General features: G+C 42.3%; 1 protein-coding gene across 1 annotated transcript in view; it reads right to left on the bottom strand.

Annotated features, from left to right (window-relative positions):
- Nucleotides 1-22,661, bottom strand: part of LOC141914101 (CUGBP Elav-like family member 4) — a 259,996-nt gene that overhangs the window by 159,752 nt on the left and 77,583 nt on the right. Inside the window, exon 3 of the mRNA XM_074805375.1 lies at nt 8,557-8,605. Coding sequence (XP_074661476.1) covers nt 8,557-8,605 — 49 coding nt within the window. The remainder of the gene's footprint in view (nt 1-8,556; nt 8,606-22,661) is intronic.

Consider the following 22,661-nt stretch of genomic DNA (forward strand, 5'->3'; position numbering starts at 1 on the left):
GCCATCCAATTCAAACATCCACGAATGGAGGATGTGCCTACAAGTTGATACATCAAGGCTCAAAGGCTATATAACCCAGCTAACCAGAGCTACATAAACGACATCAAAGCGTTTAAGATGATATCATGCCCTTCAAAGAAACAACCGCCGTCTAAAATAAAAAACAGCTACTAAATGACCGTACTATATCCGAAACCTCTCCGATAGAAATATAGCGTAAAATCGCTCGAAAACCGATCGAACGAATTTGCGTAACGTCGAGTTCGTTTTACACGAGAAAAAATAGCAGCAGCGGCAGCGAGACAAGCGCAGCAGCATAAACGATTTATTTTCGACAGAAGAAAATGTAGAAATCGCTTTGAACGACGTCGAATACACCGAATCGACGATCGAACTTCAAAGCCGTTCGCCCCCGAGATCAAAGGCGAATTAGCGAGGCGAATAGAGAGTGCTCCCGGTCGAAACAACGATCGAATTCGTCGTGTCTGATATCCATCGACATTCAAAGACTTCTCTGTCTTTGTCTGTGTATCCATTTTTTAAAGATTGTATTTATTATTTATATCCGCGCGTAACTAAAAATATGTTTAGTCAGTATAGTAGGCATAATATGGTAGAAACCAACTACAGATTAGAAGTTTCATTACATTACGACTGGTAGGGGCTGTGATATAAATCTTGGTAGTTAATGAACAAAACATGCGGACACGGTTCCGCACACAGTGTTGTGAGTTCCAGGTAACTCTTGAGTTAAAATCAGTTCATTTCAATGCAGTTAACTTGCAATCAAATCCTAACTCAGAACCGCGTGGAACCGGGCCCCGCATTTACGGGAGTTTCGACTAAAAAACACGTTTTCATATCTTCGATGATGACGAAGTTTAGTCGAAAATTCGATACTATCAGAAAATAAACTGTTCGGCCGAAAACAGCGGATTTTCCTCTTCATAGAATTTGAAGAAAAAAGGATTATGGGCGAATTTTCTAGTTGATACCGAGAAAAAAAATCGATGTCGAAATGCGCATCAGTGACACCGGTCGGAACCTCGCTTGCCGCAGGCGGAATCCCCAAATGTCATTAATTATCGCTTCCGATATCAAATATACATTAGGCCATCCATCTCTGATCCCATTAGCTGGTCATGACAGGTCGAACTAGTCCCCTGAATCTGACGCTTTCCAATTCATACGAAGCTTCGCGCGCCTATCGAGCTAATTAGCGAAATGAACCGGTCCTAATTTCACGGCGGTTTCGGCGAGCGCGCGCGCGCTATTTTTTCTCGGCGGCGTAATTCGACTTATTTCCGTTCGTCGTGGCGCGCTAATTTCCTGTTGGGTGAACTCTGATTATTGGTCGACGAGCGGAAAGAAATAGAGGGTTCATCCAGCGAGTGAGCTAGTCGTGTCGAGAATAGATCGCCGAGTTAAAAAAAGAACCATAATTACCCGATCATGGGGATTTATTTCTCCGGGCGAGATCTTCCACCCGACCGAATTGAGGATTTCTCCGGGCAAAATCTTCACCCGACCGAATTGAGGATTTCTCCGAGCAAGATCTTTTCTCGACCGAATTGAGGATTTCTCCGGGCAAGATCGTCACCCAACAGAATTGGGGAATCGTCCGTGAAAAATGTTCAACAGGCCGAATAGAGAATCCGTCCGGGCAAAATATTTACCCCCGGCCGAATTGAAAATTCTCTGGGAATATCGTCACCCCTGGCCGAATTGAGGACCTTCACTCGAAGACCGAAATGAGGGTTCCTCCTTGGGAAGATCTTGAAGCCCCTAGGCTAGCGCAGGAAAGATCTAGCGCTGGAATCGTTGCACCTTCGCAGCCTCCATCATGAAATTCATTGAAAAAAAAACGACCATTTCCAACATCGGATCCATGAAACAATGCCATAATCACGAACAACCCTCATATTTGAACGGCTAGTTTCGAAACCTTTAGAATTCTATCGTTACGTTACTGGGAAAGTGGAAAACCGATAAGAAATGCCTTATGCTATTTCCATACTTAATACAGCTGGGATTACAGGGATTCTTGTATTGACAACACTGCCGAATACGACTCGACGACATAATTCTCGAAACAGACTATCATCATCATCATCATCATCATCATCATCATCATCATCATCATCATCATCATCATCATCATCATCATCATCATCATCATCATCATCATCATCATCATCATCATCATCATCATCATCATCATCATCATCATCATCATCATCATCATCATCATCATCATCATCATCATCATCATCGACAAACATTCGCGATAGACGAGCGAACGAAGCCGCACGAACTAAACAACATCCATATCATCAAAAAGAAGAAATCGTCGACTTATCGAGCGGCGGCGCGCGGTGCCCGTAAATCTCTTTTTTCGAAAGAAGTCGACATCAAAAAGCGCCTTGATTCCATCGCGTGTTCGTGTGTAGACAGAGTCAGCAGCAACTTCTTAAGGTAAGCGCCGGTACGTAAGCCTCTTTCGACGTAGAGGAGCCCAGAAAAAAAGGGGAAATCGGCTGACAGCGTCAGCGAGTTGGATGAACAAAAACAAACACAACTCGCCTCCCGTGCTTGCTGCAGCAGCGCTGCCTCGATCATTCCGCGTATCGCTATGGCAACGGTTTTGTTTATTTTCGTGTCGTTGCGGAGTAGAGATTTTTTCGCTGATTCGAGTGATTCGCGTCGTTGCTGAAGGGTTTTCAGATTCCGACGGCGTCGCCGTATGGGATGAGGGCATATTCGAACAGGCGAGTTATTAGCAACCAATCATTAGTTCACCGTAGAAAGGTAGCAATTAGTAACTAATTATAATTTTACTGAAATCGTTGAAGTTATTGAGAATGAAAAGGTCGTCATTAGTACCTAATCATAATTTTACTGAATCGGTGAAGTTATCGAGAATGAGTAGTCCGTCATTAGTAACTAATCATAATTTTACTGAATCGTTGAAGTTATCGAGAATGAGAAAGTCGTCCTTAGTAACTAATCATAATTTTACTGAATCAATTAAGTCATTGAGAATGAAAAGATCGTCATTAGTAACTATACATAATTTTACTGAATCTTTGAAGTTATCGAGAATAAGAAGGTCGACATCAAATCACCGAATTATAATTTGCTGATTTATCAGGACCTAGAGAGGTTTTCGTTAGTAAATCAAACATTTCACTGGCCATATTTGAGTAAACGGTTTCGTAATGATATTCACGATATTGCAAATGATGGCATCATTATGTAACTATAATATTAACTTCTTTTTTAAACTGTTGCGGTTGCGCAGAATCCTGTCAGCTACATTCGCGGGTTGCCAGTTGAAAAAAAACCCCATAAAAGCCCGTTTCGCCGACGTAGCTATGGTAACTGATTACACGCGTATTTCTAGGAGCGGTCCGTTTCGGAAAAGCACGCCATCACGGTGCGGACGCGGAGACCTGCCACGCCACTGATAAAACGCCAGTGGCGACAGCGGTTAAAATCGGGTCAAGACACGCGGCGACACTAGCGCCGCCGCGATCGTCGCGTTAAAATTCAACACGCCGTTATCGGCACTGAGCTACGACGGAAGACGTCGCTATGGCGACTGTCTTCGAAGCGGCATCGCGACATTTCCCGTCGAGATTTCGTTATTTTTCGTTTTGGCGACTATTGCAATCGGGATGACGAAGTTCCGCAAAATCGTTTAGAAAACAGGGAAATCGATACGCGAAAGTTGAAAACTTTTCGTCGGCCACGATTGTTATATAAAAAGAAGAAGAATTAAGTCGAAACGTAGAATAAACTACTAGCTCAAAGGAATACAGTATTCCCGAAGATGACTATTAAGATAAGTCGAAACGTTGAATAAACCACTAGCGCAAGGAATACAGTATTCCTAAAAATGACTAACAGAATATGGTCGAAACTCCGAATAAATTGCTAGCTCAAGGAAACATTTTCTTTACGTTATATTTTCGCTATCATCGTGGGATTCTCTACGCATTATTCAAAAACTTCTTTTTTTTACCATTTAAAATATTTTCACGGGAGTGATAGGCAGCATAAAATCAGTTACGAACTGGAACCAAACTAAAAACGAAGCAAACTGCGGTTACACGTATTTACCTGGGTTTCTTATTAAATTTGTTCCCATCTTGTTACTTCAGACTTGTTAAGTTTACAGCTATTCCTATGCTCTATATCAATTATCCTATCTTCTATAGTCACTGGGATTATTTATTCTTCAGCTTCTAACTTAAAGGTTTTGTTTTAATTTGCAAGTATTTCTAGGTTGTATATTATGATATCACCTATTTTCACTGAACTAATCTCTTCGCTTGTGTAGATGATATCTAGTAAAATCGTAACAAAAATCTAGTCCGCCTTAAGATGAATACGTCATGATGAATTTCGAAACCACCAATACACACTATTAGTCTCAGAAAAACGAAACATTTCTGGCGGTTTTTCTATTCTAAGGGCGAAATTCTATATCATCTTCACAACACGGGGACACGGGGTGTTTCATCCAGGGTTAACACCAACGACGGAAAAGTATCACATTCTCGATTTGATAAGGAAAACTACATCGGAAATTGGAAATGCGAGATTCGGTCGAAATGGGAAAAGAAAACCCGAAGCGAATGTCGCGCGCCGCGTGAGCAAAATGAAATGAACGAAGTTAACGGCAGTGTGTACGCCTCCATGATTGAACGAAGAAAAAGAAATTGCACGGGCGTACGTGAGCGTGTGCGGCCGTAGCTTTTACTATGCATTAAATATAATTGAAATACATCTTTTTGGGGGGAGGGTCGGGGAAGATAAGTAGACCTGGATGTTTTCTGGAAGGAACGTTGATGAATACGATAATAAGCCATGCATTCTCGAGCACCAGCGTGTTTTCGAATGGCCATTAAAAATACCCACCTAACGTACCCCCATGAAAATTAGAATTATAGTTTATGAATTGGTAATCTTGAAGCTTGGGCAACACAAGTTTCTGAGACACCCCAGCGCAGCCTTCATTGAAAAATTTAAGCATCGACAAATAGCCCGTTATATTTCGAAGGCGTGCCCCTCGAATCGCTAACGAATGCGAACAAATCTAAATAAGTAAAATACTTATACGGATACTATATTATAATAGTACCGTTATCCTCGGTAATCTGGGAACAAAGCACGCCTTAGAACAAAAAACAGGGCGTGGTGCTCCACATCGCGACGACTCTTCATCGTTCCGTATACTGCGCGTGTAGCGATTAATTATCAAATGTAACTGCCGCCGTTTAAATAATCGTTGTCGGTTTCTAAGCGCCTTAAGATGGCCGCCTATAAGCAGAACTGACTCAACACTGCCGCCGAACTGCTTCCAGAATCAAATTAAACCCGTACAACCGTCGATCCAAAGCGAAAATCGAATGTTCAAATTTGTACTGGAAATTAAACCCATTACGACCGCGTGGCACCGGGTTCGGAGTCAGAATTAAATCCGCGCTACTGTGTAACTAGATTAAGAAATGAGTTTGAACTTCAAATCGTACGACTACTGCTGGACTGAATCCACATACCTGTGGGACTGGATCCAGAGTCTAATACACAAAAAAAAACATAGCTATGGAACTGCGTCTTGGGTCAAACTAAACCGACAAAGCTGTAAAACCTGACCTAGAGTCGAATTAAACCCATACGAATGTAGAACCGGGTCCGGAGTTGAATGTAACCCCCAGGGGCCAGTTGCACAGTCGTGACTTAAGTCAAAAAGTGGTCTTAAATCTTAAGACCAGTCTTAAGTTGTTAGATTGGCTATAGAACTAAGTTGGTCTTAGACTGGTCTTAAGTCTAAGTCATGACTATGCAACCGGCCCCTGAAGTGTGGAACTGGCCGAAATATCCGAATAAACCCACACAACTGTGGAACTATATCCGAGTCACATCAAACCAACATAACTGTGGAACTGGGTCAAGAGTGAAATTAAACCCAAACAACTGAGGAACTAGAACCTGGAGTCGAGTTAAACCCTTGCAATAAAACATGTAATAGCCATCGCCACAAACAAAGTCGACGACCCATTCAGATTTTCAGCCGTTCTCGCAAAAAATACATCGCGTCTCTGCGAACATTTCAACGCCGTCTTAATTCAAACGGCACGACTTCAATATCCGCTCCGAAGAGCAGCAAAAAGCGGCAGAAACTTCGTCGCCGTCTTCGTCGTCGTAAAAAAAACCGCGCTTTTACTTGATTACCAACGGACGATAACGAATGGAAAGAAAATCGACGACGACGACGACGCGAAAATAAAAGAAACGAAACGCATGTTTTCATCTCGCATAGAAAACGACACACGCTTTTTACATTTTCTCTTCGGGTTTTTTTTCTAATTTCCTGTCTTGTTTTTATCGGTGGTGTTCGCGTTCATCCGATTATTTCTGAATTCAGTATACGCCGTATTTGAACCGCGAACGCGGCGCGCATTGAGTCGCGTACCGACAATGAAGTACCGAGAACTGCGCTTCAGATTTGCCGAGTTCGTCTTCACGACGTCATCCGATTATAACTACTACTACTGCGTTCCGTGATTATAGCACGAACAGGATTTTGATTGATAATTACTTTATAAAAAAATCAAAAATCAGATTAATCATAAATTTTTTCGATTTCTAATACATTTGACGAACGGACCGAAAGAATTGTGCAAGGTTTGTCTAAAAATCGTCATCGCTCCACGGTGGGTTCTTAGTGACAGAATAAGGCTTAGAGTTAAGTCCAGTCTAAGAGCGGTCGGTTCTATAACCGATCTTATAATTCCTCAAGCAAGTCTAAGCTGTATTTAGGCTCTATGACCAATTAGAAAACTAATGAGATAGCTCATATTAGTGCTATAACGCCAATCTTTGAACAACCTACCGTCAGTAAAGTTCATTTTGATTCTTTACACATATCAAAAAGTTACGGTCGAAGTACATTTTCGTTCTATAGCCAATCAACAACACAAGACCGGTCTAAGCGCGCACTTACGCGTGTTTAAAAAATCTATAAACAACTCATGATCAGTTTCAGCTTACATAAAAATCTGATAGACCTAACAACAATCTGATGGACCTAACAACAATTTGACAAACCTAATGTCAGCATCGTGCTTACTAAGTTGTTATATTGGACACGAGGTTCTATAATCCATCGACACATTTAAGTCCATTTAGGTTCTATACAACAACCAATCTCAAGGCCGGTCTAAGCTCATTTCGTTCGAGCCCATTCAGGCTAAAAAAGTATAAATCAATATGTAAACTGCGATGCAATTTGTAATCAGTTCATTTCTATAACTGCCGGGTCCGTTATTGTTAGCTTGATCACGACTTTAAAGATATTTACAGAGTATATTAAAGCGGCCAGCCAGGTCAAATTCTAAGCTCAGCAGAAGTAGGAAACGAGGTATAGATTTTTTGCCTTATCTTTTTTTTTTAAATAACAGGACCCAGTTTCACAGAAAGGTTTAATCGATTTAGGCTTTAATCCTTTTTGTGAAACCGGGCCAAGGTTACGACTGCATCCCGTTTTGGCATTCTCTTTGTCCATAACCTCAACAATCAAAGCAAACGCACGCGATTAGGGAAACATATCTCTTCGATTGCGCCAAACGCGTCGAAAGTTGGTAATTACATCGAGGAGTAACCGAACGCGCACGCCGAAGCCGGAAAAGTTTCCCTTAGCCGACGAAACCTACGTATACTCGACGAGAAAATCGAATCATCGATACGAGATTACGTATAACGCACCCGCAACGGGCTGCTGGCCGTGATGCGGGCGAGCGAGGCGTGCCGTGACATTGAACGGCTTCGGGCTTAATGAAGGAGAACGATTTTGCAGCGGTATATCGTCGGCATGTTTTTACCACGATCGGAAAAGGTCTTCGGCGGTTTGGGGATTAGAATTTCTACTTAACCGTTCGATGCAAAACGAATTGTGAACATCGGGTTCGGTTTCAAATAACGGATAAGTCAAACTTTTGTCCGTAATCGCTGTTGGAAACTTCGTGTTCAAGGCATTTTCGTAGAGGAGCCGCGTTAACTCGATGCAGAATAAGTACAACGGGACGAGTAGTACTTTATAGGTTAACTAGTTTATTTGACGCACGAGCTTTCGCTACTAGTGTATAGTAGCTTAAACAGGTGAATGAATGATGAGGCTTCCGTACGCCAGTAGCGAAAGCTCGTGCATCAAATAAACTTCCTATTAAGTACTATCCATCTCGTCGTGGTCATTGTTCATGTTATCAATTAGGGCTAAAATTACAGATTTTTTTTTGCTTCACCATTTCTGATGGAATTATTTCGAAAGCGTTCCCTTGCAAAATATTTAGAATCATCAAAGGCATTGTTTTCATCTTTTTTTGATATCCGAATAAGCTTCGAAAAATACGACAAAGAGCAGATTACTATATGTTCGATCATTAAGGCACGGGTCGGAGTTGGTCGAAACTCGTGTTTCGGCAAGTCTGATTAAAATCATTGAATTTAGTGTCAGAAAATATGAAACTTTCGATAAAAATACGGTCCTACCTGCTCGACTTTCGCTGTCTGCGGGCTTTACTTGTATTGGACGGTTCATCTGAAATGAGAAAAATGTAGAAAATATAAGCTATTGAATTTCTGCGTAATTGTATCACTTTTTTATAAGAAAAGGTGCAGGTACTAAGACAGGGTCTCATTCGTGTTGCCTCCTAATGTTCGCATCCCAATGTGGTGGAAGCGGTACATTCTTGCGAGGTTCACATCCCTGCGAAGGGGAACGTGGCAGATACTCGCGATGCCATCAGGTTCAAATTCCTGCGAGGGAGGAATGTGGCAGAGTCTGACTCAAGATTTGGCCATATAACCGAATCGGAAGAAGATAAGGAAACCGCAAGCACAACCCGAAAGAGACGTGGCAGTAAGAAAAGAAAAAAACCTGATCATTAAAAAATCGAGGAAACCAGGAACCAGAAATTCCTTAAGATTCAAACTTTTTGAAATATTTTCTTACTTGAGCACGAATCTTGCGCAATAGCGGAAACACGATCATCGCCACAAGTGGTGCCGCGTATCGGCCGAATTATGCACTAAATATCAAATGGCGTTCCGAGCGCCCACGTGTACGAGATCGGCTAAACTCGGATGTTTCCGTGAATGTTCGTTAATATCTATTTGAACTGGTGACGATTTTTCGGTTGAAGTATATTTGATTTTCCGAACGAATTCTTTTTTCTATTCTAAATATTTGTGTTTCATAGGTCGAGTACGAATATCAAAACCCGGCATCAGAAAAGATAATTCGCCTCCGGGGCTTCGTGCGAAAACAGCGTGCCTATATGCAGGACTTCCATCGCCAACACAATTCGCGCAGAAATATAACTCCGATAAAGATTAGATCCTATCGGAAATAATCCACCTTTTGCACTTCATCGCGAATATGACATTCCCGCAAAATTTAGATCCCATCGAACTTAGTTCACGCGCAAAAAAACAAAGATTCCGTCGATTAAGAGGACGCTAAATGCTATGTTACTGATTATCCCCGAGAATAACAATCCGACGAAATTTGAATTCGATTCGAGCAATTCATATACTATTTAAATTGCGAATTCGTTAACTCGATTGCTTTTAGCCGGAAGATACGGTAACTCGATGCACTCAACGCCACTGGCTAGGGCCGCCCAGCACCGTCTTCAAAGGGTACAGCCGCGAGGTCGCGAACTACCGACCACCGAAAGAAAAAAAATCAGCCTAACGCCTAAAACATCAACAACAACGCGCGCTAATTTGCTTCGTGCTTATTTCGCTTATTCGATAACTACGAGGTTTTCTGCGGAGTTCGTCGTATTCAATCGAAGAAAATAAACCAATAGCTGTCGAGCACGCGTTCCGTTACAGTTTCTCGCTGCACGGAATGAATATTGTTAAAAACCGGAGTTTTCCGCGGCAGCGCGAGGAGAAAATATTCGATTTCGTAAAAATCGAAAATTGGGTTGCATACAAGCGCGCGATGTTTCATTAATTAATACCGCGGCACGCCTGTACAAGTTGTGCAGTCACTGAAAGGCTGTGTTTTAAGATAATACCACGAAGGGGCCAGTTACTAAAAGGTTGTTTAATGTAAACCTGTGTTTAAATACCGCGGTACAGGGGTCAGTTACAGAAAGGCTGTTTAATGTAAACCAGTGTTTAAATACCGCGGTACAGGGGTCAGTTACTGAAAGGTTGTTTAATGTAGACCAGTGTTTAAATACCGCGGTACAGGGGTCAGTTACTAAAAGGCTGTGTTTTAAGAAAATACCACGATACAGGGGTCAGTTACTGAACGGTTGTTTAAAATAAACCAGTGTTTAAATACCGCGGTACAGGGGTCAGTTACTGAAAGGTTATTTAATGTGAACCTGTGTTTGAATACCACGGTACAGGAGTCAGTTACGGAATGGTTGTTTAATGTAAACCAGTGTTTAAATACCGCGGTACAGGGGTCAGTTACTGAAAGGTTGTTTAATGTGAACCTGTGTTTGAATACCACGGTACAGGGGTCAGTTACTGAAAGGTTGTTTAATAAAAACCAGTGTTTGAATACCACGGTACAGGGGTCAGTTACTGAAAGGTTGTTTAATGTGAACCTGTGTTTGAATACCACGGTACAGGGGTCAGTTACTGAAAGGTTGTTTAATGTAAACCAGTGTTTAGATACCGCGGTACAGGGGTCAGTTACTGAAAGGTTGTTTAAATTAGACCAGTGTTTAAATACCGCGGTACAGGGGTCAGTTTAGCTGAAATGCTTACCAGTGTTTCAGAGGCCTAATCTGCAATGTAACAATACCAGAATAGAGATCAAGGTGTCTCATATATCACGCGAATCAAACAACCCGAGTTCAAATAAGCCTAATACACACGCGGACTAGCCGTTATCAATTTTGTCATTAGGGGGGGGGAGATGAAACGACGATTGACATCAAGGCGACGCGCGCTGTTTGCGAGATGCAGAAACATTAAAGATAAAGACATCTTTGTATCATTAAACGAGAGTTTGATATCGAGAGCCACGCCCTAAACTATATTAGACATTAACCGCTATATACGTACACCTAGGAGGAGCGTGTATTCGCAATTAGCGTTTCCCAGATTAGAACTGGCGATATAAACATGCACCATTTCGATTTCAAATTTATAGGTGGCTCGATAAAACGAAGAAGGCCTTTTCTTTTTTGATATACTAGGTCTGAATATCGAGTTCGTACATCTGTTGATGAATAGCTGATCTGAAATAAACGATGAGCCTCAACAAACTGAATTAAATTCGATTTGTACTGATCGTACGTAGACTTTTCACCCGGGCTTTTTTATTATATTGGTAATGAATCAGTCGAACTTCCACGATTTAGCCGAATACAATCTACATGATCGTACATAAATAAAATAATTCTGAAGAGATCAGATAGTCTAACTCCATCAACAAGAAGATCTAAATAGCTTCCTTTTGTATGATGTCACGAGGCTCATGATGGACCACACGTATATCACTAACACATTTATTTTCTTAATCGTTTTGTATAGAGGTGGCAAATTCGCACGAATAAACCGCAAAGCTCCCCGGGTCCGTAGCCAGGACCCGGTTACGTAGTCCTAAAGTACAAAATAACCGCATTAGCCTACTTAAGTCCAAAAGTGTTTTCTACTCTTAAGAATGGCCTTAAGTTGTTAGATTATAGCCATAGAACTGAGATGGTATTAAAATAATCTAAAATCTAAGCCCTCAACTGTGCAACTGAGCCTAACAGTCGTAAGTCATGTGTAAGTCAGTAGGTGGTCTAAATTTCAAGGTTGTTCTAAATTTGTTAGATGACATAAGTAGGAACTAAGATGTTGTCGGGCACACGCCACTACTGTGCAAGTGATACAACCCCGTGTACTGACATATCGAATAAACAGGCAACACTTACCAATAGACTATAGAGGTCGCTACCGATCACTGGTATCGACATTTTTGATTCGTCGATGAGCTGCTGATGATGCTTGTCGCGTATCAACGAGAAAACGCAAGAGACCTCAGATATTTAAAACGTCGTCACGAAGTCTCACTCTTATTTGGGTTGAAACGTATTTGGATAAAAAACCTGTCGACTGGTGTAGACCTTGTGTGGAGTATCCGATCGTTTCGAATCCGGTTCGCAAATTCGAAATTCGAAAATATTCCTTACGATCGCTGCGCGTATATCGAAATCCACGAACACGCGACGTTTGGGATTTCGATAAAAAAGAGAAACCGTTTTTAAAATTTTCTAGTTAGAAATTCGAAAAAGTTCAACCGACCAATCAAAATCGACGACGACTCGCTTGATCGAGCACGCGGATCAGGCGTGTTCGGGCACGTGCGTGGACAACTTTCGCTGGCAGATATCCAAGATCACGACACTGGATATTTCCGCAAAGATATTGTTTTTTCAAAATTGTCCAGCAAGCCTTCTTCTATATACTAGGCCGGTCGCGACCTCGCCTTTTTCGAATCGCCTATTATCCGTTTGTTCCTCGTGGTCCTCGAAATCCTTAAAGACCGCCACGAACGATTGGAAATTAAGTTCCCAAAAATCTACTTCGCTCCGCACGAAAATGACTCGATATCAATATTTTGTCGCTTTTACTTAGCTTCGCCTCTCATTTAGTGCGATATCAGTGCGCGTTCTGCCCCCGGGGCTCGAAATATCGCATCAACCTTGAAAAACACGCCGCGAAGATATTCCGATACCGTATGACGAAGGCTGTATACGCAAAAAGGTCCTAACGACGCTTTACCGAAGAATTCGAAGAAAAATCTATTTATCTACAGATGTCTCTATAAGAGTATAGGTAGTATAGCGATTTTAGTAAATAATGTAGGCAACAGGCTTTAATTCACACAGACAAGCTTTAGACAGAGAGGCCGGTAAGCCTTCGACAATGGCAGCGGTAACGGGAGGTATATATCCTTATTTCAACGTAAAGTACGAATATCGAATTCAGCGGATTTCAACCAGAAAATCTAGTACGGCGACGGCGAAGCGAAGCCAAGGAAAAGTCCGATTCGAATTTGGCGCGATAGATCCGGCGAACCGAAGCAACGTCAGCTCTGAAATCAAGAGATTCCAACCAGAAAAGAACCACTTTTTTAGATATAGCGATTTTAGGAATGAAAATTCGAATATACGCCTGGTGGATTTGAAGCAATCGGTATCGAATTCGGCGATGTATACCAGGCTTAAAGTTACGACCGAAAGAAAAACTTTAACTAGAAGTTTAGAGGTTTCTAGTTAAAGATATCTAGTCGAAAAATGTTCAATTGAAAAAATTCGTACGCTATATATTTGACGAAGGCCATTCCCGAAAGCTCGCGATCGAATTTTCGAACGAAACCGAACTTCGACTTAGCGGTAAAAATGGAGAAATTCGAATATCTTCGTCTCTCCGCCTCAGTCAATCCATATTATGTACACGAAAACTCCTGGAAATCAGGTTCGAATCCCGCGTGCACTCGAAGCCCCGCTCAAGTCGCGAGCCGCTACTTTTTTCACGGATAGAAGATGACAGAGTTCGCCCGTTAAGTCGTCAGTAGCCCGAGCAGGCTATATTTCTCCTCGATATCTTCCTCTATTTTCCTCTCTAAACGCTCCTTCGTGTTCAATTCGCGACAGCGCGCCTAATTACAGCGGTACAACCACGCGCGGCTGACAACCACACTCGCGCAAACAAGTAACAAAACCCAACCTGAGAAAATCGCTGTCAGTTGTTTCTCCTTTTCAGCGCGCGCGCGCGTGCTGTGCTAGCTGCTAACCGCTGCTACTGTCGTCGCCGTCACCGTCGTCGGTCGGGATAGTAATTAGTATAACTACACCTTGTCATCGCGTTGCTCGGTGACGTATTTCGCAATAATATTTCGCAAGAAATCCGGCGGGAAACTCGGTTATTAATTTCAATAGCGGCCAATTATGTTTATAGTTGCGGGGATATGAATTAGCGACGCAAACACGGCAGTTTCGTAAATCGTATCTCGCGTATTATTATAAACACCAAGATGACAAAAATTGGTGACTGCTTCTTCTTCTACATCGTTAGCCGATCTGCCGACAAACATTTACATTTCTTATATGTTTTCTATTCTAGCATATATTGAACGATTCCGTAGAGAAGGGCGATGCGCTAATACCTCGGTTCTCGTAACCGAGGTCCAGTCACAGAGTGTTGACATGTTAGAACGTCTTAAACAATCTTAAGACTGTTGTTTGTAGAACTGAGTTGGCCCGAGACCGATAGAAGCTAACTTAAATCTAAAGTATGACTTCGCTTTCGTGGGAGAGTTCGTGCACGCAGTCGTGTTTATAAAGACTTATCTATACGGCCCTCGTTAAATCGTGGTCATCCAGAAGAGGAATTACCTTTACAATTACGAATGAAGAATATGGTGATGATGAAATGGACGACGTGTATAGCCTATGTCTTAGTGTAGACTTAGTGTATCAGCTCACAAGACTTGTGAGCTGATTAAATATCTGAATTGAAATCTGATGTTTGTAGTTCATTTTCGATTAGAAATGTCTCAGGTGAAGCACCGAACAAACGAGGGGTGTGGACGAACAGTCTTTGAAAGTGTGTTGATGAAATGTCTAATATCTGGGGTTTGCAGATCATTTATACCTTAAAAATGTTTAAGGTGAAGTCCCAAAACACACGCGAAGCCTACCAATCAAAATTGGAGGAAATAATGTATCGTTCAACGCCGGGGAGGGGGAGGTGTGCGGGCTTCAGGTTGATACCTACATCAGCAAAACAACGACATAAAGACAGTCGTCAGCAACGTCAACGATTTCTAAATCGTTTCCCAATTCATAACAAACAAAAAAAACATCTTGAAAGTTTATTGACAGCACGAAAAAAATTAACTAACATACGTATTGTTTACTGTCGACACTAAATGACATTGTTCAAAAATAATATTATGGCAATGATCATTAAAGTTATTTTTTATTTGAATTTATCGATTATTGAATTGAATCGACCGGCAACCAGTCTAGCCCCGGTATATGAACGACGTAATAGTGCACATCCTCTAAAAGATAGATTATCAAAAAGAATTACGTAAACTTATCGAATAGAAAATAAAAGTCGTGAAAATATATTCGATTGCAAATTAAACTTCCCTCGCCAAAATTCACGTTTGCAATTTTCACTTTCCAAAGGATGGATGACGTATAGTGCACATCGACTCACACGTAACCCCTCGAGTAACGCGTATACAGGTATTGATGTGGAGAGACCCGTCGTTATCGTAACGGTTTGAACGGCGTCAGAAAAAAAGTAACCGCCGCATCAGAGCAACGACGACTTCACCGGAAGCCGAGCAGGAAACGTTGCATCTTCTTTCGAGAAACATTCTATCGATGACGTCATTGCCGTGGTGGTCGTCGTCGTCGTCGTGATTCAGCCCGCTTTTAGTCGGCGACGGCGTCGCCATGGCGACGACGATGTTGACAGGATACGGGTTGTCCGTCTTCGTTAGAGCGACAATACAAATTAGGCTACAGTGCGAACAAGAGAGAGAGGGGGAGGGAGGGAGAGAGAGGGAGAGGAGGGAGGGAGAGAGAGAGGTAGAGGGAGTGGGAGAAGGAGAGAGAGAGGCAGAGAGGGAGAGAGGGAGAGAGAGAGAGAAATATCTAGTTGGACAAATAGAAAGAAATTCACCTCGCGCTTCGGGCGATGATACCGAAAAAGGAAATCGATCCTTACGAAAATAGTCGCAACGAAGTTGGTCGAAACTTGATTCGTAGAAAAAGAAAATTCTGCGAGCGATTACTTCGGTTACTTCGATGCGAGCGATTACTCAATAAGCTCCATCATCTATAAAAAGTGTCTTCCTTATAAACACGAAAATCATGATTCGATTTGGAAATAGTTCCTCTGCCGCCATTGTCTAAAATGCATCCAGTTTGAGTTTGTTTTGTTTTCTTCATTTTGTCAACACACAAAAAACTGTTGTATTACAGTGCGGGAGTGCGCTTGATATTGTTTTTTGGACATCCAAGCATGCTTGTGGGACGTGACAAATTCGGGTATCGACCAAGATTTTTGTTACCATAAAACAGCTGGGGTGTACTAATGGCGAGGTCTTATTATCAGCGATAGAAATTATAACCATAAAATAGCTAAGGGTATAGGGCCTACAGTTTGATGTCCGAAAAGGGAATATTAGCACTTAGCAGGTCAATCAAAGTGCCCTTTTGAGATACGGCAAGTTCTTCGCCATCAGTCCTCGGATCGGGTCCTGCAAATATTTGTTTGAATTCAGTACCTCGGCCCTCATTATTAGGAGACGTCCTGTTTAAAACGTGCCAATCTTTTCATCGAAATTAGTCCCTCCTTCAAACTGTTTCTTTCGCAACTAACATACCCAAGCGCCCTCTCTACATAGATTTTCTAACTAACGCGCGCGCAAAAATTCATCGCTAGTTCGACGATTTACCGCAACGTGGCAGCACCGATCGAAGATGTTTTCATCTTTATGTTAAAATCGGGGAGAGTCGTAAAGAATAAGCGATAAATTATGCTCTCAGGTTTCTACGCAGAAGCGGATCCCGGAATTCGATAAAGAAATTTAGATACGTTTTTCGAGTCTCAACGCGATTCTGTTGCACAAATTTACGCGACGATATTTCAGAACTTCTAGAACGGTGAAACAGGCCATAATTACCACAACGAATTCTCAAAAAAAAATTTCTTTAAATATATTCCAATCGGCATTTCGGAGGATTGAATATCGAGATACCTAAAAATTCCAGGCACTCTGGCAACATCCCAACCACATCTATAGCATATTTATCGTTATATTTCGTATCTCCAAGAAATGTAATTATTTCAGTGGAAATTCATTTCCAGGGCGAAAGAGAAAAATCACGAGCGAGAAAATGAATTTCTATTTATCTTTTTCATTTTCTCTGACAGGGAACGAAAGGTACGTGTACAAGTTCTGTCGGGGTGTTGCCTGATAAAAAAAGGCTGTAGCGGTCACTGCGAAAATCCCCAAACCCCACCGGCTTAACAGACTACCTAGACAAAACTTTTTTTTTCTTCAAATTCAGTTATGAAATTTAACCCGAGATTCAAAATTCGATGAGGCTGCTGTTTTCAAATGTGTTTATGATAGCTAATCAGTTTTCAGAACGCCTCTTTCGATTGTCAAAACGTCGCTAATTCCTAAGTTGTTTCTATATGTTTGTCGTGTTTTTCTTCAAAAGGACAATCAATCGCTTGTTTAAATCGAGACCTTAAATAAAACTAGTTTATTTGTTGATTGTAATCTGCTTGTAATTGTTACATATGACATCCATCCGCCTTTTCATTGATCTATGTTATTTGTTGTATGAATCTGTATGCGAGGGGAATGAATGATGTGTGATTGTGTGTGTTTTAAGGTGGCCCAATGCTCCAAACAAGCATTCTTGCTTTTTATTGGGCTATCCTTCACTAGATATTATAACATCTTTATTCGACTCTTTATTCATATTTATATGAAATGTTATGCATGACCATCTGTTATAATTTCTCTTGAAAATAAACTATATACATATATGTCGAACTGCCACTATGCCTCGACGTAATATCGGAGACGCCCTAACGACGCCCGCCGACGAATGAAATATATTATATTCGGAGTTTCGATACTAGCGCGCGCACGCAGCGTAAGACAAGTAGAACCAGTTTTATGAAATAATAAAAAGCGTCAAGATACGTTATTAATGTATCTATCATGTAATGAGGCGCAGGGAGGAGCCACGCGTCACGAAGCGCCGCCCTTTAAAGTAATAAATCTTCTTACAATCATCGCGTAGAAACGGAGGCGGGAACGTGCTGCCATTCGGCGGATCGAACGCGAACTATTCGCGATACAAAAACGACGTAATCGCTAGCGGAAAAAAGAAGTTCGGATATTGCATCGAAGTTTCGGCGAACGCGCCTTTAAAACCGCGTATATCGACTTATCGTTTGACATTTTTGAAATTGTCATCGAAAGCGCGCGCGCAGTTACCCTTTAGATAGAGAACTTGTGAAGTTTCATCATCGCTTATGGAAACCAAACGAAAGTCGAAACGAAAACAACTCAATATGTCAACCGCACGGTCCCAGTTTCGAGTCACGTTTCAGTAAACTCGATTCGGATGAACAAGATGTGTTGAAGTTTGATGACCTTTCATTTTGCGCATCATAACACTCATAACACTGACGAGCTAGACCGTATACACTTGTAATACGAGAGATGAGTTTCTAAATATTCCCAAAAATCTTTGTAAAATATTATATACACTTTTACGGCGGAGCAGAAAAATTCGACCATGTTCTTTTTTATCGGTAACGCGGAACAAAATTTCCGACACAGTTCTCGGTCGAAATCTACCGACTGCGAAGTAAACGGAAAGACATTTCAATTCGAAACGAACCGATTCGAACGCAATCGAGAATTATACGGAATTGAACGGGTCCACGTTTTAAAACCATTGTTCAGGAGGGATAATAGATTATCTACTCGTGGCGACCTCTTAATTTTCGATGTTATCTGGTTGTAATTGGGAAACCGCGACCTCTGTGCCCAGTTTTATAGAATGGCATTACCTTTAACCAATTCGTTTTCAGTTTAGAGTTAACCCCTGGATGGATGACGATACCGGTCGATAAAACTGGTTCCTTGATGTTTACATTTACATCAAAATAATGGTAGAAATACAGTTTTGATATCATCATGTTAACCAAACACTGGTAACCTTTGAGCAAGCGCAGCCCCTGGACGAAAAGGAGAAATTTTAAATTCTTTTGTGAAAAATCTTCTCGATTGCCTCCCGCCCGAAGCTCACGCTAACGCAAACCCTGGCCGCAGACCCTTTCGGTCTAATACACAGCCCGAGATTTCTCGGGCGGACAGGTTGCCGCTCAGCGGCCACCAGTCTTTATATCTAGCCCACATAGAAGCGTTGTATTGATCGGATATCTGCCTGCGAAAAACAACGCATTTGATTGACTTTGAGTTATTGGGTGGTGTAAGAAGCGTCAGCGGCCAGGGTTTGAGTCGGCGTGATCAGGGTTTGTATCGACGCGATGAAACCCTGGCAAGCGAGGACGTAAAAGACACTGTCGCGAAAATGGCCATCGAATTAGCGGCGCTCGCTGTATAGAATAACACACGATCATTTCTGAAGACGAAGAAGAAGTTGACGACGACGATGATTAGCACGTATCGAGTCGTTCAAAAAGCGACGACGACCAAACGAGAACAATGCCGTGTCGCGTTACGAACCGGTTTTCGGCGGCGAGTCAGCGGGTTCGGAAAAAGGTAATAAGATGATGACGATCCGGATATTCGATATAGATCTCACGCGCGCACGCGCCACCGAGATGAACCAAAAATCAGACATTCTATATATTATGATGACACTAGGTATAGGTTCGACTGCGGCAATCGATGATTCCGCACGCTTCCGCCAGGTTCGCTATTAAAGTTCGCAAATTCGGATTTCCTGACTCAGATTCACTTAAAATTCCTTCGTTATTTCGCGAATTCTACGAATGGCGAAAAGAAAGAAATCACGTGTGAACGCCGAAGATTCATCAGATTCTATCGAAAGACTCGATTTGCCTTATATTTTCATATGCGAGGCTTAAACTACTGTAAAAGTGCTCTCGGATCCCGCGAGTTTTACGGAATCTTTCGGCCCCTTATACCCTGGTTCATTTGATATTCTAAATGATTTAACAGTTTATTGTTTCTCTTCTTTTTTTTCTAAATTAGAAGGTCTTCATAAAGGAATAAAAAATGGTACGGGTAAGCGTGGAAACGTTGGAAATAGTGAAACTCATTGAAAACGAACACAGAATCAAAAGCGCGTACGACTCGAAAATGCCGGGTCAGAAAACCGTAACCAAACATTCGGAAACTCCTGAACTCGAGGAGACGAATTAAAGAAAACTCCTCGAATAGAATGACAAGACATTTCCAGCAAATGCGCAAATGATGTCGTAGGTTGTTGAACGTCGCGATCGAGGTAGATTTCATTTTTCTGTCTTCGCGGCAGGTGAAGGAAGCGACGACGGCCTTTTCTTAAAAAAAAATCGCCATCATCGTCAGTTGTGTCGTTCTTAAGGACCGGTAAAAGATATAGCGGAACAGAAAAGCTTGTTCCGATGCCGCTGCTGCTGCCGCGGAGGTGAGTCGAAGCGAGCGCGGCTGGTGCGCTAAAGCTCTTCGGTTTCCACGGCAACCGGCCGAATTCGATGAGCTTATTGTTATCCGCTGCGCGCGTTTCCACGGCAACGTCGGCTAAATCTGCCTGAAGTTCGCCGCCGAAACGGTTAGATCCGCGAGAACGGCGAAAAAGAGGCAGAGTGATAAAAGAAGGAGAGGGGAGAGGAAAATGGGAGTGAGGGAGAGGAAGAGGGACATGGGTTGGAGAGGGGCAGGGAAATGAGATGGGTAGGGAATGGGAGAGAGATTGGGATAGAGAGAGAAAGGGGCAGGAAAAGGGACTGGGAGTGGGTAGTGGGAGAGGGAAAAAGACATGGAGATGGGCAGGGAGAGAGAGCGGGAGAGAGAGGGGAACAGGGAGAGGGAGAGGGAGATGGCGAGGGAGAGAGAGGGAATTGGGAAAGGGGGTGTGAGAGGGGAGTGGTAGAGGGTCAGGGACAGGAAGTTGGAGAAGGAGAGGGAATGGGAGACGGAGATATCGACGGAAATAGAGAGGGAATATGGAAAGGAGCAGGCCGATAGGGAGAAAGAGAAGGCTGAAAAGGAGAATGGGGGAGTGGCGTGAACGGAAAGAGATTGGAAAAAGTGAGAGCGAGTGAGGAGAGTAGGAAGGGAGAAACAAAGAAAGAAGCGACGGAATATATGGGAGAAAGAGAAAGAGAGAAGTAGCTGTAACGATCAGTGTCGTCGCTCAGTGGCTGTCACCGAAGCTCGGGAGGAAATCGGATCGGCGAACAGTCAGCACGGCGCGTATTCAGTTTCCCTCTCTGTGAAGTTTCGACGACGGCGACGGTAAATTGAATACGAGAAATACAATACGAACGCAGGTGAAACGCGATAGAATACCGAGAGAAAAATAAAACAGCAACAGCAACATCATCATCATCATCATCATCATCGACGACGACGAACACGACGCCCGCATCCGATACCTCTCTCTCTACCTACGAACGCACGGCGCGCACGACACAAATCCGCTCGGGAGATACAGTCGGAGTCGAGGTCCGTTCCGAGAATGTGAAATTTCGATCCGTCGAATTTTCTGAGAAAACGAAAAAAGTTAACGAGTAAAATGACGAAAACGCTTTTATCGAAACGCTTTTGCGAAAGAGAAAAATGATAATCGGCGTCGTGTTCGTACGTTTGGAAGAGATTCGAATCGACGGGATTCGAACCCGATGAATAATTTGCATATTCAGATGAGATGATTCGTGTTCGAATCTAATTTCTTTAAAAGATTATAAATCATCAAGGGGGGTTTTTCTAATGATATACAGAAATGCGGCATCCTTTTCAGAAAAAGAAATAAAATGCCAGGACTCGAACCCACACAGTCCAGTAAATTTGCATATTCAAATGAGAAGATCTGGGTTCGAATCCCACACCTAGGAATAATTTAATTTCTATCGAAACGGGTATTTTGAATAGGGTCGATTTCCGTCTACTACTGTCCAAAGCATGATTTTGCCGTCTAGCACGTAACACCAGTTCCAGTGGGCATGCAAACGCCTCTATCAATATAAAATAGATAGAAATGAGTATCTTTTCTCAATTAAACTTGTACAAAAGACAACAGTGCGTGAAATTGATCAAAAGTTGATGGTTCAGGTCAACTTCCCGCCAGTTCGAGTCATTTGAGAACAGGTTCACCCAAAACGAATAAGATTTATCATCGTTGTCGACAAGAAAACAAATGATGAAACGGAAATATGTTGAGATGTGCTTTATTTGTGAAACTGTGACAAGTATATACGAACTCCGAAAATTGACTGGGTCTACGGCACCCCCTCGCTATTTCGCTTTCAATAGAATAAGCAAATAGTCCTCGTACAGCAGAAATCCCTCATCAGCAATATGATATCGTAAACATGCTTCCTTTTTTTTAAAATCCGTTACCGTATCCTGCGAGCGAAGAACCGGGAACAATAGGACGAGATGACGTGTATATATGTACGAACAAACAACGGTATTGATACCGAAAACCGACCGGGTCGGATTAGCGAGCGCGCGAGAGAGACCTTCGAGGGAAAGAGTGCCTTCGGAAAAAACAGATGAAGCGAGGAGAAAAAACCGCGCGTTCGGCAGAACAAAAACGCCGAAAAACAGAATTCGTTAAACGCGCGCGCGGTAAGCTGGAGAAGCTGCGCTTTATTTAGTTCTCCTGTTACCCGCGGGGATGGCGGATTAGATTATAATGGAAGACGATATTTCAGTCGGCGAGCGTTGAATAAATCATATCGTTAGATGCACGATGACGATGACAGTTGCGACGGTGAAAGGTTTTAGCAAACGTAAACGCAATAGCTTTCGTTTTTTTAATAGTTGTTGTTGTTGTTCGCATAGATATAAGCTATTGTGGTGTCTAGTTTGATTTGCGTGAATAATTGAT

This window comes from Tubulanus polymorphus, chromosome 12, assembly GCF_964204645.1.
Source record: "Tubulanus polymorphus chromosome 12, tnTubPoly1.2, whole genome shotgun sequence".
Lineage (NCBI taxonomy): Eukaryota > Metazoa > Nemertea > Palaeonemertea > Tubulaniformes > Tubulanidae > Tubulanus > Tubulanus polymorphus.